Source organism: Bufo bufo, chromosome 4, assembly GCF_905171765.1.
Source record: "Bufo bufo chromosome 4, aBufBuf1.1, whole genome shotgun sequence".
Classification (NCBI taxonomy): Eukaryota; Metazoa; Chordata; class Amphibia; order Anura; family Bufonidae; genus Bufo; species Bufo bufo.
Window position 1 is genome coordinate 583,277,579 of NC_053392.1, and position 18,105 is coordinate 583,295,683.

At 46.6% G+C, this 18,105-nt stretch overlaps 2 protein-coding genes across 5 annotated transcripts in view; one reads left to right on the forward strand and one right to left on the reverse strand.

The window, feature by feature from the left end:
- Nucleotides 1-626: 626 nt before the first annotated feature.
- The window catches only part of NSL1 (NSL1 component of MIS12 kinetochore complex), a 28,761-nt gene continuing 11,282 nt past the window's right edge, over nucleotides 627-18,105 (reverse strand). The window contains exons 2-8 of one of the 2 annotated variants that reach the window (XM_040430404.1): nucleotides 13,125-13,438; nucleotides 8,918-9,448; nucleotides 5,542-5,617; nucleotides 3,450-3,580; nucleotides 2,763-2,817; nucleotides 2,023-2,090; nucleotides 627-1,371 (exon numbers count right to left, since the gene is read on the reverse strand). In XM_040430404.1, coding sequence (XP_040286338.1) covers nucleotides 1,090-1,371; nucleotides 2,023-2,090; nucleotides 2,763-2,817; nucleotides 3,450-3,580; nucleotides 5,542-5,617; nucleotides 8,918-9,448; nucleotides 13,125-13,127 — 1,146 coding nt within the window. In that variant the 5' untranslated portion in view covers nucleotides 13,128-13,438 and the 3' untranslated portion in view covers nucleotides 627-1,089. Of the gene's footprint in view, nucleotides 1,372-2,022; nucleotides 2,091-2,762; nucleotides 2,818-3,449; nucleotides 3,581-5,541; nucleotides 5,618-8,917; nucleotides 9,449-13,124; nucleotides 13,763-18,105 lie in introns of those variants that run through there. The other variant, XM_040430403.1, reaches the window with a different exon arrangement.
- LOC120999495 (putative deoxyribonuclease TATDN3) overlaps nucleotides 14,164-18,105 on the forward strand; it is a 42,254-nt gene continuing 38,312 nt past the window's right edge. For all 3 annotated transcript variants that reach the window (XM_040430406.1, XM_040430407.1, XM_040430408.1), the window contains exon 1: nucleotides 14,164-14,281. In XM_040430406.1, coding sequence (XP_040286340.1) covers nucleotides 14,171-14,281 — 111 coding nt within the window. In that variant the 5' untranslated portion in view covers nucleotides 14,164-14,170. The remainder of the gene's footprint in view (nucleotides 14,282-18,105) is intronic.

Here is an 18,105-nt window from a genome sequence, read left to right on the forward strand (position 1 = left end):
GAGAGCTATACATTAATAATGGAGCAGTTTACAAGTTTATATAAGTTATACAGAATGGATGTGCAATGTACAGGACTGGACTGTCACTTGGGCTTTATATTTTTTGGGGGGAGAAACCAAACAGCCAATCCCTGAATTCATCTAAATGCAGAGCAGGAAGAATGTATAATGTGTTCCGAGAATGTGAAGCTGGGGCATGCTGTAACCACACAATTATCCGGTTTCTACTTCCAGCCCTGAAAAATTCAGCCATACAAGCAAGAACACACGATAGAGGGCATATACCTTTCAATTACAACCTGAAGGGACCTGCTGGCATTTGTAGTTCCTCAACAGCTGGACTATGCAAGCTCTAAATGGACGAAATCAACCTGAGACCCCTTAGGCTGATAACTATTGCACATATTAAAACTGCTGAAATTCTTCTCGTGTCTACAAGACGAGAGCCGGCTGCAATAAATGTACAGCGTAGAATGAGGCGTCCACCATCTCATGAGATGGACAAGAGAGATTTTAGGTCTTGATGATGTGAGTCAGTGTTGACCCCTTCTAACCTGGTAAACATCCCGTGTGTCATAAGGACCAGTTGAGCACATCTGATATTAAAGGGGTAATGAGAGTTCAATAAAAACTCGGGCAGCAGCTTTAAATGTAATAAAATAAAGAAATACTCCCTCCTTATCTCAGCTGCCGCTTCCAGCGAAGAGCTCCCGTCACGCAGGGCTGAGGTTATCTTCTTGGCTGTAGTGGTGACATTCTGTACGCACAGGTCACCGTACTGCCAATCACTTGCCTTGGCAGCATCTGGAACATGAAGACAGCAATAGGATGCAGCAGTGACAGGTGTGCATAGGTCGCCTCTACAGCCTGGAAAAGAAACACCGGCGGGGAGGACTGCAGCGAGACACTGGAATTGGGACAGAAGTGGCGAGTAGGGCTTCTTTTTCCATTTTATCACATATACAGCTGCTGCCCATGTTTTCATTCAACTCTGACAACCCCTTTAATAATTTACATTTCATATATTAAAATGTCAGCAATGTATTTCCCTGCGGGCTTAAAAAAAATTACACAGACCACAAATTCTTCTCATCCTTCAAGACTTATCTTCCTCTTTGACCTCAGGGGGTACAAACTCTTTTGTACTGAAGGACTCGGCCGTCTTCTCATGTTCAGCGCTGGTGCCATCTTTGCTGCAGGTTCGTTCTCACGTGGGGTGGTTTCTAACTCTTTTGGTACAGTCTTTGCCATGTCCTGTAATACTACTTTACTGGAAAAGATATCTTGTCTTATACGAGATAACTGCAACACAGGCTGGAGGCTGAGAACTTGGGAAAATCCTTCGGCTTTTTCCAACTGAGCCGGAAGCGCCTAGGAAACAAACAAAGGCTCACGTTTACTTATGCGAGTGCACCTATACATGGTCAGAAATCCACCAGAAAAAAATATAAGACAGACTAGTGGACTAGAATGTACACTGAAGGTTATGACACTTGAATAAACCTTTCAGTTGACATGTACATTAGTGTTAAACATGCCATGCACTACACAGAAATAATGTGTCATAACCCTATGTCTATATAATTATACTAAATGAGGGAATCGCTCAGACTGAAATTGCTCAAGAGGTCTTCCGGTTTCAGGAATTTTCCCATATACTTTATCAATTCCTTGTTAAGATCTCTGCTTGCGATCATTCAATAGAAACCTTCCACAATTACTTCCAAGGGATAAATCTCTGCCCTGGTCATGTGATGGACACACATAGCTCTGATAACTCCACTGTAATGAGCCGTGTGCCTTTATGCCCATCACAGTACCAGGGTGGTAAATGATGAAGGTTCCTATTCAATGAGAGCATTAATTTCCAGCACCAGTGCCACATCTGTGGAGCTGAGCTGCAATACAACACACAACCAGCGGACAGCTGTGGCAGTGTTTTAGGAATAAAACAGCCATGTACTTCAAACCCTAGACAACTGATATCTTGATGGGGTTCTTCTTCAGTCTCAGCTTTCTTACCTTCATGGTTTCTTTAATCTGTTGGGAGATGGAGGCCGTGGTAGCAGTTTGTTCCGTCATGCGAGATTCTAAAGAATATACATTGGATAGGTTTTACTACACACATTGGATGAGGGGGACCCTTCATTTAATATAGTCCCCTAGTCCCGATTTGCAACTTTTTGACCACCACTGAGTCTAAAGTTAGGCACATGCTAAGTTTCCATGTTACCTTGGCCACTGGGTAGCAGCAGGGGCTTGGCGGAGGCAGGGACATCAGCCCTGGCAAATTTATTAGGATTTACACCAGTTGTTCACTGGGGATGTGAACGTCATCTTAGGGTATAACCACACTGCACAATCACGGGTTGTGATGCGGCCACATGGGGCCCTAATTAAATTAATGAGTTCCGCACTGTTTAGTCGGTCTGCATTAATAATGGCCACGCAGCACCCGCAAAACTGTGCAGTCATTAACAATACAGACTGTCTAAACAGTGTGGTCCTCATTAGTTTAATTAGGACCTGTTGCAAACTATATGGCCACACAGCACCCGACTGCGTTGCAACCACGACGCGACTGCCGTGTTATTGTAGACTTATAGGACAGCCAAGCACCTGCTTTAGGGCAGCATGGGACACCTGTGCAGGGCTTTTTCTACATTACAGCACCATGAAAACACAGCACTGTGGAATGAAGGCCCTTAAGAACCACCATAAAAAGGTGTATAGTGGTCTTAAGTAAAGGCTCATACACTCACCAGATGTTGAATCAAGCTTCAGCTGTTTGGGCTCCACAACTGGTTTGTGGTGATTCTGTAAAGCAAAAGGAATTTGTGAAGATTTACAAGTACGTCCAAATAATTATCGCAGTAATCCAATCTCAAATGTTTTAGTCCAGGAATGAAAGAACTGAATTATATCAGAGATACAGAAGATGAAAAGGCGCTGTACCTGTCCATACCCCTTATTAACCCCTTAGTGATCACCAATACACCTTTTACTGACATAAACAAAGGGGGTTTAAGCTAATCAGCTGGCTTTAATCAATCATTACATGTACCCAAAATGGTGCAGTAAAAACTATAACTTGTCCTGCAAAAAATAAGATCTCATACACGTACATTGATGAAAAAAAAAAAAAAAAAAATTATAGCTCTTGGAATGCGATTTCTAAAAAATGTGTGTGGTCACTAAGGGGTTAAGGCATATGGAAGTAACAGGTAGTCCCTCAGCTCAGGACCCTTCTTCTATCATCCCACAACCACACATTCATGTATGATACAGATGTCCATTGACTTCACTGGGTGCCATATAATTTCCTACACGTAGCAAGTTCGCTGCCGTATTAACCTCTGATCACCCGGCTGCCAGGTCAGTTCATTGTTGGGAGAAGACTCCATGGGACAAGGCTTGTTCTAACAATAAATATATATTTGCCCACATACCAATATTTCACGCTCAACTTTCAGCATTTTTACAAAGTGACCCAGGATTTTTCTTGGGTGTCGTTTTCTTTTCATTGCAGTCTCTACGATGGCGTCGTCCAATTGGTCTTCAAGAATTTTAATATCCGGTTCTATAGGAAAAGGAATGCATGACACATTAGGTTTTACTGCACGTATCCAAGAAACAGTTCAGCAGAAAGAACTAGGGATCGACCGATATTGATTTTTTAGGGCCGATACCGATAATTTGTGAACTTTCAGGCCGATAGCCGATAATTTATACCGATATTCTGTGAAATTTTATTTTTGAAAAAAAAAAAAATAAATCCCTACACAAATCTGCTGAAAATGAATAGTTTTATTTTTTTGTAAATATTTCTTTTTTTATTTATACTTAATATTTTGGCGTTTAGTTTTTTTTACTAACTTTTAGCCCCCTTAGGGACTAGAACCCTTGTCCTATTCACCCTGATAGATCTCTATTAGGGTGAATAGGACCTCACACTGTCCCTGCTGCTCTGTGCTTTGTGCACACAGCAGCATGGAGCTTATCATGGCAGCCAGGGCTTCAGTAGCGTCCTGGCTGCCATGGTAACTGATCGGAGGCCCAGGCTTACACTGCTGGGGCTCCGATCGGAGGAGGAGGAGGGGAGAGGGGACCCTGTGGCCACTGCCACCAATGATTAAAACTGGGGGGAGGGCGCACTGCGCCACCAAGGTTTTTAATACTAGGGTGGGGGGCACACTGAGAGCAGCGCGATCTGTGTTCCCCATTTGTTATGGGAATATCGGCAAAATAGATGCCGATACCGATAACTGTCAAAATCCTGAATATTGGCCGATATCGGTAAAACCGGTAATCGGTCGATCCCTAGAAAGAACACATGACATAATTGCAGATTTCTCTGTACTACTTCTGTAAGGCAACTTTCACACTGGATCCGGCAGGGTTCAGCAAAAACGCTTCCGTTACTGATAATACAACCATCTGCATCCGTTATGAACGGATCCGGTTGTATTATCTTTAACATTGCCAAGATGGATCCGTCATGAACTCCATTGAAAGTCAATGGGGTACGGATCAGTTTTCTATTGTGTCAGATTCTGTCAGAGAAAACGGATCCGTCCCCATTGACTTGCATTGTGTGTCAGAACAGATCCGTCTTGCTCCGCATCCCAGGACGGAAAGCAAACTGCAGCATGCTGCGATTTGCTCTCTGGTATGAGAGAAGGGAACAGAATGCATTTTGGAGCATTTCGTTCTGTTCAGTCCCTATTAACAATGAATGGGGACAAAACAGAGGCGTTTTTTCCCGGTACTGAGACCCTATGACGGATCTCAATACCGGAACATATTAACGCTAGTGTGAAAGTAGTCTAACGCCGACATGAGAGGGTCCTTATTTATTGCAATTTTTTTGGAGGAATATCAATTAAAGCGGTATTCCCATCTCAGACACTGTTGGCATATTGCTAGAATAGGCCATCAATGTCAGAGGCCACATCTCTGACCCGCTACTAGACCCAGAAAAGAAGAGCCCACCATAAACGCAGCTTGCTCTGCATTAACTGCTATGGGACTCCTGAAAATAGCCGAGCGACCACTCGGACATCCCATAGCGGTGAATGAAGACAGCAATGCACATCCATAGTGGTGAATGGAGACAGCAATGCACATGCATGTCCGCCTCTCCATTCACCACTATGGGAGTGCTGGAAATAGCCAAGTGAGAGCGGCCGCGCATGCACAGCTGCTTCCTGACACAGGAGCAGGACCTGAGCCTGGTGACATATCCTACCAATATACCTTCAATGTCCTAGATGGGAACACCCCGTTAAAAATGTAATGCTGTCTAGTACATGTCTCAGTTCACACTCGCGCTGTCACTCCGGTTCTGAACAGAAGATCATGGTGTTCACCACTGACGTGTGATAATGTCATTTATCAGGTTCTGCTGTGTTGCTTGTTTTCACAGGAAAAACTGCACTATTTTTCCCATCAAATATGGAAGCTGCAACTGGGCTACTAACACAGATGTGAACAGAGCCTTACACGCACTGCCGTTTATTGCAGGCTCTATATCTCCCTTACCAGATACTGTGTCCGGAGCTTCGCGCCATGGCTGCCCATTAATGCAGACGTTATCCTGAAAAGCTGTTTCAAAGTTCTAAAATTAAACACATTTTAATCATTTTTTCTTCAAGTAATAACAAACAAACAAACATGGAATATTTATATACAATAAAAAAAATGGATGCCTGACAGGTGAGGGTCTAACCAAGTCTATGACATTAACAGACCCCAAGAAAACGGAAGGTCCCAACCCCTGCGGTGAGGAGAAGCGGCATTAACGGGATTGTCCAATATAAAAAAAAATAGCCTACAAAGCAAAACGGCTGTTCCTCCTCTGGTCCAAGCCCTCACCCATCCAGCTGCTGATGGTCCCGCCAGTCTTTGTTAAAGGAAATGTGTCACCAAAAATGTTATTCGTCAGTTAAAACCAGATAGTAACAAGTCTCCTTTTTTTAAATCCGATTTTATTTTCTGGATTATAGATTTTTTTTTTAGTCTAGGTTCTGAACAGGATTATGGGGGGCGGCCATCGTGCCTGAGCTTTTCTTAACAGCATTTATAAAGCTTTAAAATAAATAAATTGCTTTACGGCAGCCCCATGGGCCATAGACACAATGGTCAGGAGGGGCCCCTATTGACTTCTGTGGGAGAGTCTTCTAGGCATGCTCTGTGCAGAGGTCATTGTACAAGGAAGGAATAGAGAAGCTCTGACAACCACCTATTGTGAATGGTGGATCCCGTCTTATCTATACACAAAGGTGGTATCATTACAGGCAGGATTAGAAAAATATATACCGTATTTTTCACCCTATAAGATGCACCTAGGCTTTAGAGGAGGAAAATAAGTAAAAATTTATTTTTCCTTAGACCTCAGCTCAGACCCCCAATGTTAATTAGACCCCAAATGTAAATAACCCCCAATTAGACCTCAGATCATAGCCGCTATGTGAATTAACCCCCACCACCACTTTGGAGGGGGGGGGGGGGGGGGGGGGGGGGGGGGGGGTAAGGGGGACACATCTTATAGGGCAAAAAATACGGGAACTGCAGTAAAGTGAACTGTACAGGTCTATTATTAGGCTTAGGGGCCAGTAGGAAAACTGCAGGATATATAGACATTGGCATGGAAAATTTAAAATATCAAAAATTCTTTAAATATTTTCTGACTATAAAATCATGATTTAAACAATAGGTCATTTTTTGATGACACATTCCCTTTAATTGTGTGATGACGTACCAAACTTCCGCACGTGACCAATGAGGACTGTGATAGGCTGTAGTGGTCTCATGCACAAGGCTGACACTGCTGACAGGCTACATGCATACGAGTGGCGGCAGACTTGCAGAAATTCCACATGTGTTTTTGGTGTGGATTTGATGCAGTTTTGCAGAAGATTTCATCCTATAGGGTGCAAGCACGGACACAGCTGATGGATTGCAGGGTGGTTGTAACCATGGAAACAAGCCGTGTATAATGTGATGGAAAAATTAATCCAGCCAGCAAAGGAAGCAATAAGGACAATCACATTACATTAGTAAGCGGCTTGTATTCACTTCCTCTACATGATAAATGCCATTTGCCAAGTGAGAGGACCCCTTTAAAGACAGACGGGACCACCAGGACAGCAGGGGATTGACCATGTGACTAGTAGGTCCTTTACTAACCCCTTTTAAGTGTTTTGTAAATAAGGAAACGGTCGAGCGAAGCTGCTGCATTCTTCTATGAATTGTTCTCATGTGGAAAAACTGTTAAACTGTTGTTTAACCCCTTCAAAACCTCATGATTTTACGTTTATGAATTTTTGTTTTTTACTCCCTGCCATAACTTTTTCTTGTTCCGTTCACATGGCCATATGAGGGCTTGTTTCTTGCGGGACAAGTTGTACTTTCTAATGGCACCATTTAATATTGCATAGAATGTAGAGGGAAGCTGGAAAAAATTCCAGAAGAATGGAAAATTGGAAAAAAAATGCAATTCCGCTATAGTTTCATGGGTCTGTCTTTACAGTGTTCAATATGCTGTAAAACTGACCTGTGCCCTTCATTCTCTGGGTCAGTACAATTACAGCGATGCCACATTTATATAGTTTTGCTTGTTTTAATACCAATATATATTTTTTCAAAACCCTTTTTTTTCCCCACAGGCACGTCACTGTGGCAGGTCTCTGATCCTTCAGAAAGAGCAAGGCTCCCACAGAAAGACCTCTCAGATGTCGGGTTGCAACTGACCACAGCATCTGGGGAGCGAAACGTCCGTGATCGGCGTCAACAGCAATCACAGACGTTGCTTTTGGGTGTCTGCTGTGCAAAACAGAAGGCAATCAGCGGCTACGGTATTTGCCCAGCTTCTGAACGAGCACCATGTTTAAATACGAGTACGGCAGAGGTTGGAAAGGGGTTAAAATAGTTTGCGGTATTCCTGGACAGAATTGGTCTCCTTCTCCCTCTGGCAGCCAAATAGATGACCCCATCTGACTTCCCCTGCTGAAGGGAGTCTTCTCAGCTATAATGCCATACTAATGCAGAGGATCTGCTCTGCTGCTTTTAGCGGGACCGACAAACTATCAAACGTGTGTCGTGTGTAGGGTGTGCCGAATCTTGCCTGACAAGAGATGATTAGTTTCCAAGATACCCAATCCTTTGTACCCATGGGAATTAGTCACTGCCAGGAGTGTGACATGTTATTCCACTTTCACTTCTGAATACAAATGTGACATCTATCTAAAAGGTGTATGGGAACTTTAAAGGGGTATTCCAGCATTCAGACGTGAATCTTGAAAGAAGGCAGACGCTCCCCATGTGCTCCCCCTTGGCACAGTGTGTGGGCTTGTATGCAACAGCTGCCTATGTGCGGGCAGACTACAGACCTACTGCATTGCTGACCTCAGTTCCAGGCTGTTCTTCTGTATTCCCCCCGACTATTAGGCTGGGTTCACACGAGCGGATGCCGTGCGTGGCATCCGCTCCGTGAAAGAGTGCCAAGACCCGATGCAGACTGCAGAAGCACGGAGCATTAACATGACTGATAATGCTCCGTGCCACTCTTTCACAGAGCGGATGCCACGCACGGCATCCGCTCGTGTGAACCCAGCCTTAAAGAGCAAGTCTACAGCCAAGGTGCATCTTATATCGTGCTCCCTCATTGCTGGGCTTCTCACATTAGTTCCCAGTTACAAACTCTTATAAGTCCAAAGGTTGGAACTGAGCATGCTCGACCAACAAAGATCATGCTGTTACAGGTCGCAGCCCCAAGAACCAAGCTTTACACCACAAATGTTGGGCCAGTGATTCTGTGGGAAACTATAAACCCTACAGATGTACCGGAATACCCCTTTAAGAATATAGGTGAACGAGTTCTTAGAGTGAAGTAATCAGACTTAAGTATTCTTCTTACCCAGATGACGTTCCTGTGCTCCAGCTGCCTCTGCTCCTCGTTTAGGTAATTCTGGCTTTCCAAAATTTGTTTGCTGAATTCGGCGCACATTCCCAGCACCTCCTGTAACAGCGGCTTGGAGGTACACTGCACCTTGCTGTCTCTCAGGGGAGCAGAGCTGGAAGCCGTATCAGACGTTCCCTGATCTGCATTCTTTATAGGGCTCTTGGTACCACGTCCAGGACGTTTAGATGGACTTTGCACAGAGCTGTTTGCGTTCTCTCTGTCCCCTGAGGCGCTTTGTCTGGAGGGCCCGGCGTTCTCACCGCTCCCCACTTTGTAGACACCTGAAGGGCCAGCCTCTTTCACATCAGTTCTCTCAGTTGTCTCTATAGAGGGTCCTGCTTTCTCCCCACCTTTCGTCGTTCTTGTGCTGGAGGACTCTTTACCTTCATGGGTGACATCTTTGATCTTTCCAACAGCTTCTTGCTCTCCTCCTCTGCTCACCTGGGAAGACGCCGCTCTTCTCACATCATTTCTTCCATGGTTAACCTGTAATACCAACAAGACACCGAATTTCTTCATTTCAAAATCAGAATTCATATTTATCATACAGTGTGTGTTTATATATGTATATACCCTCATTTACCCTCCTTCCTGACCAGCCACATTTTCTTTTGTTTCAGTACGTCTTTTTTTTGGCCATCGTTTTTTTTTTTCCTGTTCGGTTAAGTAAATTTTTGCACCTTTTTTTCAATAACACATGGGGCTTTATTTTTACCTCAGTAGGACCCCCACCAATCGAATAGTTATCCCCTATAACTGCTAATTATCATGGTTACAACTAACCCAGGGCTTGACAAATTTCCTTGGAATGTAGGAGCCAGCTAAAAAAGTTAGGAGCCAGGCGGAGCCGCGTCATAAAGCCCCTAGTAGGTGCGCCCATAGTGCCCCCCCCCCACTTCTCCATAGAGCCCCCCCCAATAATGCTGTATACCATGTTACATATACCGCCGCTCCGTCCCCAGACCCTATTGACTATGATGGGGACGGGGGTGGAGCTCCGGCGCAGCATGGCAGTTCGCGGTTAGAGGCCGCCGGACTAAAAAGTTGGACATGCAGTACTTTTACCATGCACTGCCGTGCTGCGCCAGAGCTCTGCCCCCATTATAGTCAATGGGGACGGAGCGGTGGTCTGGCGAAACAACGGAAGGACGGATCCGACAGGGTGAACCGCCTGCCAGATCCATCCTGCCGCAAGTGTGAAAGTAGCCTTAGTTCTATAGCTACTGAATGAGACAGAAGAAGGGATGCCTTTAACATAGATCTCCTTGAGAAGCCAATTTGATCCTAAAGGGTTAATTCAAACTGTAATCTAAACTGTGTCCTGTCACTTCTCTCATCTCTCTGCTCCTGTCCCTTAATCTTATCACTGCTGCAAAAGCATCAGCCTCAGTGTAACCTGTTCTAGAGTCTGACTGACTGTTCTTTTAACTCAAAGAATCGAATGAGTCACTAACTGAGTCGGATCTTTAGATTCTTTTAACCTGAGACTCATTCGATTCTTTCTCCCTGTACTTGTGTCAGTGACTCAGAGCTGCTAGTCCTTGCCTTGCCCCCTCAGCTCTGGTTGGTTGGTGGGCGGGGAGGGGAGGGGCTGGCAGAAGCAGCTTCCACTCTAGGATCAGATTACACTCCTCCCGAGTCCCTCCCCTCCCTGCTGCCACCGTCTCTGCTATTGTGTGCTGTGACGGAGCTGTTTCAAACGGTGCTGCCTCCGGACAGAACGGCAGCTCCGCACCCGTCGCCCGGGCACCTTTGAAAACGGGCTGACAAATACCCAAGCGCCAATACTAAATTCCTGGTCGCCATGGCGACCTGGCGCCTGGGATTTGTCGAGCCCTGAACTAACCTGCAATCCAGAAGCAGTAGCCGTGCTTATACACTATAGGAAAAAGTGTCGGCCTATGCATGCGCCAGGCCACCAGAGAGGCCAGTGCTTTTCCTATAGTGTGCAAGCACGACCACCGCTGCTGGATTGCTCGGTGGTCGTAACCCCTGGAAACAAGCAGTGTACAATGTGATGGAAAAATGAATCAAGCCAACAAAGGAGGCAATATGGGCAATCACGATACATTAGATTTAAAGGGGCTCGGCAGCGTCCTCAGGATAGGTCATCAATATCTGATCTGCAAGGGTCCAATACCCGGCATTCCAACGGATCAGCTGTTTGACAAGGAGGTGGCGCTCCATGCCAGCGCAGCTCTCTGTTCATTACACTGCACACTTCGTCTCGGCAGTGTAGTGTCATGATGAGTACACACTCCATTCACTTGAATCGAGCGAGTACTTGTAATTACACTGCTGCTCCACAGGAGACGACGCGCAGTGTGAAGACCAGGAAGCGGCGCTTGCATGGACCGCCGCCTCCTCTTCAAATAGCTAAACGGTGAGGGTGATGTTTGTGACCTATCCCGATGAGAAGTCATCAATACAAATCTCAGCCCAACTCCTTTAACTTTCTCTACATGAAGTTAGAGGACTCCTTTAAAGAAGGATTTCAGTTGAAGGAAAACTCCTTGTAAAACTGATATAACAGGCTATACATCAGTTTTGCCAAGAGTGTTCTTTTAATTGATCCCATCACCTTCACTCCTATTCAACATGCCCAATCCTTTTGCTCCTAGCAAGATAGGCCACCGGAGGTGTCCAGGAACAGCTTCGTCCCCTCTCTCATACAGAAGACAAGCCAAGTCGGGAGAAGGGATCTATAATGCATGGTCAGCTTTAAAACCCGTAACAGCAGCAGTCTTAGGGAACGATATACACCGTAGATCTCTGCATCCTGCCTCAGCTATTCCTCCTAGAAGTGTATAACTGAAGTGACTGGATGTCACCATTTACCTACTGAATGGAGTGCGTCAGTATACAGTCTGACAGCAACCACCAGTCGGGGTAGAAAAACGACCCCACCAACAAGGGGAATAGGAATGCCAAGTTTTCAAATTATCCACAGAGGGAATAATAGAGGAACAGCATAAGGGCTCATGCACACGACCATATGCCCTCCGAGACATACGGTCCGTGAGCGAGGCCATATGTCCCAGAGCAGCATACATCGTGGGCACAGCATCAGAGGTTACTATGTTACTGTGCGCATCGGGCCGCCCGCCGGACTATCGTCCTGCTCTTATAAGTGCGGGACAATAGCACCGAGGGCGGCCCGACGTGCACGGCTTCATTGTAATCTATGATGCTGTGCGCTCCCGGGCGCACGATGTATGCCACTCTGGGACATACGGCCCGCTCACGGATCGTATGTCTCGTAGGGCATACGGTCGTGTGCATGAGTCCTAACACAGAGTTAGGCTACTTTCACACTGAGATCCGTCATAGGAACAAGACTGATCTGTCATGACCCACAATGTAAGTCAATTGGGATGGATCCGTTTTTCTCTGCCACAACCTGGCACATAGGAAACGGATCCTTCCCCCATTGACTTTCAATGGAGTTCATAACGGATCCGTCTTGGCAATGTTAAAGATAATACAACCAGATCCGTTCATAACAGAGGCAGATGGTTGTATTATCAGCATTTTTGCTGAACCCTGCCGTATCCAGTAAAAACGCGGGTGTGACAGTAGCCTTACGTGAAAAGATGTTCCAGAATTATTTCATGTTGAATTCAAGATCTAGACCAGAAAGCTGCGGTGACCCACGTCAGTGGCCTTTACAAGACAGCTTGTATTAAAGAGGACGTGTCCCCTCTGCCGACATGTCAGTTTCAGTAACTACTTCCACCCCCCATGTAATAATTCTGGAGCATCTATTCCTATGACTCTGTGATGTACCATTCCTGCTAGAACTTTACAAATAAATTGCCAGCAGTCAGGGCACCACTGGGTGTTACCAGTAGCGGGTGTGTCTGACTCGGTCCAATCAATGCTGCTGGCGTCAGACTGTGCAAGGACACACACCCTACTGGTAACACCCATCTGTACCTTTACTGCAAGCTGCTGGCGATTCATTCATAACTTTTAGTAAAAATACCAGACGATTGGCAAAACATAGAGCCATAAGAATCAATGCTACCGACATCAGACATGTCAGGAGAGGGGAAGGGTCCGGAGATAAAAATCAGTCCAGCAGGGAACGGTCGCGGCTCTGGTAACATTACAGAAAGGGAAGTCGCCCAAAAGGCTCAGCTGGACCGTAAGGTTTACACACCATAAAGGGGGATGATCCTTCATCTTTCTTTGGCTCCAGTCGGCTTGGACTTCCATTGTCTTGGACAGCGTTTCGACTTCTTCTTGTCTCGATCGTTTTCCCATTAATGATATGGGATTTCTCAGGAGGAGCCGGAGTGCTCTGCGTCCTGTCCTCGGTGGGAGGTACTGGTGCCAGCCCCTCAGCTCGGGGTACTGGTCCCTGGTGGTCAGCGGGGCGCACTGGTGCCTGTTCCTGAGTGGGGGGTACTGGTGCCTGTTTTTCAGCAGGGGGTAGTGGTGCTGGGTCTTCAGTAGAGAGCACAGCGGGGGTGCCTCCTGATGTGACCCCCTCACCAGCTGCAGTAGCGCCCCTAGCTCTGCTGTTACCACCAGGGTCCTCTGCTTTCTGCCCCCTGGACCTCCCCTGGGGTCTCTTGTCAGAACTGCCCCCTCCAGACCCCACCTCATCCCGTTTTCCAGCAGACAGCCGAGTTCTGGGGCCTGATGTCCGGCGGCCGCTGGAAGACTCCTGAAGGCTCCGGGAATCGGGTGTCACATTTTTATCACCCCCTCTCTGCAACCGTAAACTTCTCCGTTTCGGGCTGTCACCATTTGCCGCCATTTTCAAAATTCCGGAAGCCCGGCGCCGGACGTGTCCCTTCGCCGAACCCGTCCCCGCGAGAATAAAGCTACCGAACTATAGTTCCGCATCCTAAACCTGGATAACGGAGTAATATATTTTTTTATGAATGCATCCTTTACCCTCAGAACTATTAATACAAGTACGTCAGAAACACAGTAGTCAAATAATATTAAGCACATCACACCCTGGCTCGAATCGCAACGGAAGTGACGACGCGATCTTAGTACTCCACGATACCGTCCCTACATTCATATATATATATATATATATATTTTTTTACAATATTCAAATATTGCTGATAGAGTCTGCATTATATTTTAAATGCTATTTGCGTCAGGAGTATTATTATCTTTCTTCGTTTTCAGCTCGCATTCATGTGGCAAAAGGTGTACAAAGATGGCGGCCATTGCCGGCCAGTGCGCATGCGTCTAGCGCGTACCTGCTGGGCTAGTAGTGCGGTTCAGGCGTTCATGGACTGGAGCAGAGGCTTTGTGGATTGTCACTGTCACCTGTCTGCGGCAGAGTTCAGCCATGTAAGTGGGGTTTTAAAGACTTTAGTCATGTTTTCTGTCCTTCTGACTCTTATAACACATGTATGTGCTGCTTGTCCGATTCCAGCTGCAGCTTCCAATCGGTTATGCTGATACTTGTAGTTCTTTGTCGTTTTTTTCTTTCTTTTACAAATCTTCAGAGCTAAATGACTATGGGACAGTAAAAATCCATAGGAAACCATGGAAAGGCACAATTGGCGCGGCCAGGGCATCGGATTCCAGCAAACCTGCTACTAACTATAAGCACCTCGGGGCAAGTGCACAGTAGTGACCCTCTAATATCGGGGAACGGAGGCCGTGACGGTCACATGACCTTCCTCGCCACCTCTATGTTACTGGAGGATCTTGAAGCACGTGACATAGGGTTTTAGGCGCTCAAGTTGCCTACGGATGGAATTGTTGCTCTTCACAACGCTCCGGTTTTGGTGCAAAATTTGGTTATGGATACCCCAGACCGTCCACAGTGTATACAAACAAGATTATTGCTGTAGTGCATGGGGTTGGAATCTGCGAATGCAGTCGGTGATTGGCTGAGGGGCGTCCACCGCCATTTCCTGCCGTGGCGAGAAGTCAGCAGGAAGTTGAGTGCGTCGGAGCAATCGGGGAGATGAGTATAGGACATCAATCATGTTCTATCTCTTTTGCAGAGAAGTGGAAAGGACATGCGGATAGTACAATGAAATGAATGAGTCCGCATCCGATCCGAAAAAATGCAGGACCAAAATCATGGCGGTGTGTATGAGGCCCAAGGCGGAGTTCACATCTTCATTGAGCTTTCCGTTCTCATGATCCCTCAGAAAAATTAGAAATGACTGATCCGTCTTATTTCAGACATCAGTTTGTGTCAGCTCTGTCAGGCATGTTTGACAGGAGGACAAGTCCTGTCTGCCGTCAAAAATGACTAATGTCTGACGGAACTGACGCAAACGGATCTCAGCTGGTGCTCAAATTAAGGATACCTTCACACGAAAAAAAAATGCGTGGCAAAAACTGTACTTTTTTTTTTTTTTTTTTAATGGCTGCTTTCTAAAATCATGGCTTTCAAAAAACTGCCCCCTTAAATGGTATGTGGACCATTGGTCTGTAAAAACGGTCAAAAATAAGACATGTCCTATTTCCGGATGGTTTATTTCACTGGCCATTGAAAAAAAACGCCATGTGAATTTGCCCCTAGACTTCAATTGTTCTGAAAATGATGGCTGTTTTTCACGTCGTGTGAATGCAGCCCTACAGCAATACAAAATTTATTTTGTTTTTATTATGTTTTACTAATGAAATAAAAATAAAAACCTTCTCCGGAAAAAAAAATAAAAAATATTCTTTGCATCGCCATAGTCTGACACCCATAACTTTTCTCGCTCATATCATTGGGGGACACAAGACCATGGGTATAGCTGCTGCCACTAGGAGGCGACGCTGAGCAAAAAAGTGTTAGCTCCTCCTCTCAGCTATACCCCTCCTGCAGACACTGAGCTAATCAGTTTTAGCTTAGTGTCCGTCGGAGGCAGACATTTTTTCTGCAGGTCTGCGAAAGATCTTGTTATTTTTTTAGGTTTGGGCTACAGGTGGGCTCTAACCACCTGCTTTCCCCACACTTGAGGGGGGAGACCAGCGGGTCCTCAAGCCTGCTGCTCGTTCCCCACATCTGGAAGACAAGGAGGAACAGCGGATCTCAAATCCACTGTTACCTGCCAGCTACAGTGTCGCCTTATCTACTTCTTCTAGAAGTCCCCCCTGTTACCGGTGTAGCCGCCCCCCTCCCAAGGAGCAGCACACTGAGGAAGGTGACACTGCTGGAATCGGGGTGGGTAGAAACGGTCTAGGTAAGTATTACCTTCCTTTCCCTGTGTAGATGTCGTGTAGATTTTATTATTTTCCCTTATAACATGGTTATAAGGGAAAATAATAGCATTCTTAAAGGGGTTCTGCACTTTGTTTAAACTGATAATCTATCCTCTCTACATTCAAGTGAACAGAGCTTAGCCGCGCCCAGGCCAGTTGATACTAGTCGTGACGTCACTGGGCCGGCGGTAAACAGTGAGAAGGCCGCGGCGCTGCTGGAGCGCCGCTGCCTTCTCAAACAGCTGATCGGCGGGGGTCCCGGGTCTCGGATCCCCGCCGATCACATGCTGATGATCTATCCAGAGGATAGATCATCAGTTTAAACAAAGTGCAGAACCCCTTTAAGAATGCTATTATTTTCCCTTATAACCATGTTACAAGGGAAAATAATAAAATCTACACAACACCTACCCAAACCTGAACTTCTGTGAAGAAGACCGGTTCGGGTTTGGGTACCAAACATGCTGATTTTTCTCACGTGCGTGCTAACACATTACAACGCTTTGCACTCGCGGGGAAAAATCACGCATTTTCCCGCAACGCACCCGCACGTCACCCGCAACGCCAATGTTAACCCAGCCTTAGGGGGAGTACTTGCACTACCACTGGATACTGTCCGACCTGTAGCATTACCCCCTTCCATAGGCGGAGTACTTGCACTACCACTGGATACTGTACAGCCTGTAGCATTACCCTCCTTTCTTAGGCGGAGTATTTGCGCTACCACTGGATCCTATTCATCCTGTATCATTGCTCTTTTTTCATAGGCAGGGTATTTGCACATAGGACCCTATACATCCGGTAGCAAGGCATCTTTCCAGAGGTGAAATATTTGCACTACCACTGGATCATATTCCCGGTAGTATTGCCCTCCTTCCATAGTGGGTGTATTTACACTTCCACTGGGTACTGTACATTCTGTGACATTATTCTCATTCCATGGAGTAATTGCGCTACCACTGGAACCTATACAGACTGTAGCATTACTCTCCTTCCTTAGGCGGAGTAATTGCACTAATCCTGGTTATCTTCTGTCCGGTTGGATTTCCACCTTCTATAGGCGGACTAGTTGCACCAGAATCGCATACTGTAGATCCTTACGACATTACCATTAGCATTACCCTCCTTCTATTGACGGAGTAGTTGCACAACCAGTAGTGCCTGCTCTACCAGTGGAACCTGTACATCTGTCGGGCTCACCTCTTTCCATAAGCAGGGTATTCCCACTAGGGCTGCACGATATGGGAATTTTGTGCGATTGCGATTAGGGCCCTAAAAATTGCGATAACGATGTGCGATGCAATATTTAAAGGGAATTGTGCTAGAGGTCTATTTGCTTGGATTTTCTGTTATGTGGGGGATCTGTGGAGGACGCTGTTATGTGGGGGATCTGCGGAGGACGCTGTTATGTGGGGGATCTGCGGAGGACGCTGTTATGTGGGGGATCTGCGGAGGACGCTGTTATGTGGGGGATCTGCGGAGGACGCTGTTATGGGGGGGATCTGCGGAGGACGCTGTTATGTGGGGGATCTGCGGAGGACGCTGTTATGTGGGGGATCTGCGGAGGACGCTGTTATGTGGGGGATCTGCGGAGGACGCTGTTATGTGGGGGATCTGCGGAGGACGCTGTTATGCGGGGGATCTGCGGAGGACGCTGTTATGCGGGGGATCTGCGGAGGACGCTGTTATGCGGGGGATCTGCGGAGGACGCTGTTATGCGGGGGATCTGCGGAGGACGCTGTTATGCGGGGGATCTGCGGAGGACGCTGTTATGCGGGGGATCTGCGGAGGACGCTGTTATGCGGGGGATGTGCGGAGGACGCTGTTATGCGGGGGATGTGCGGAGGACGCTGTTATGCGGGGGATCTGCGGAGGACGCTGTTATGCGGGGGAGGTGCGGAGGACGCTGTTATGCGGGGGAGGTGCGGAGGACGCTGTTATGCGGGGGAGGTGCGGAGGACGCT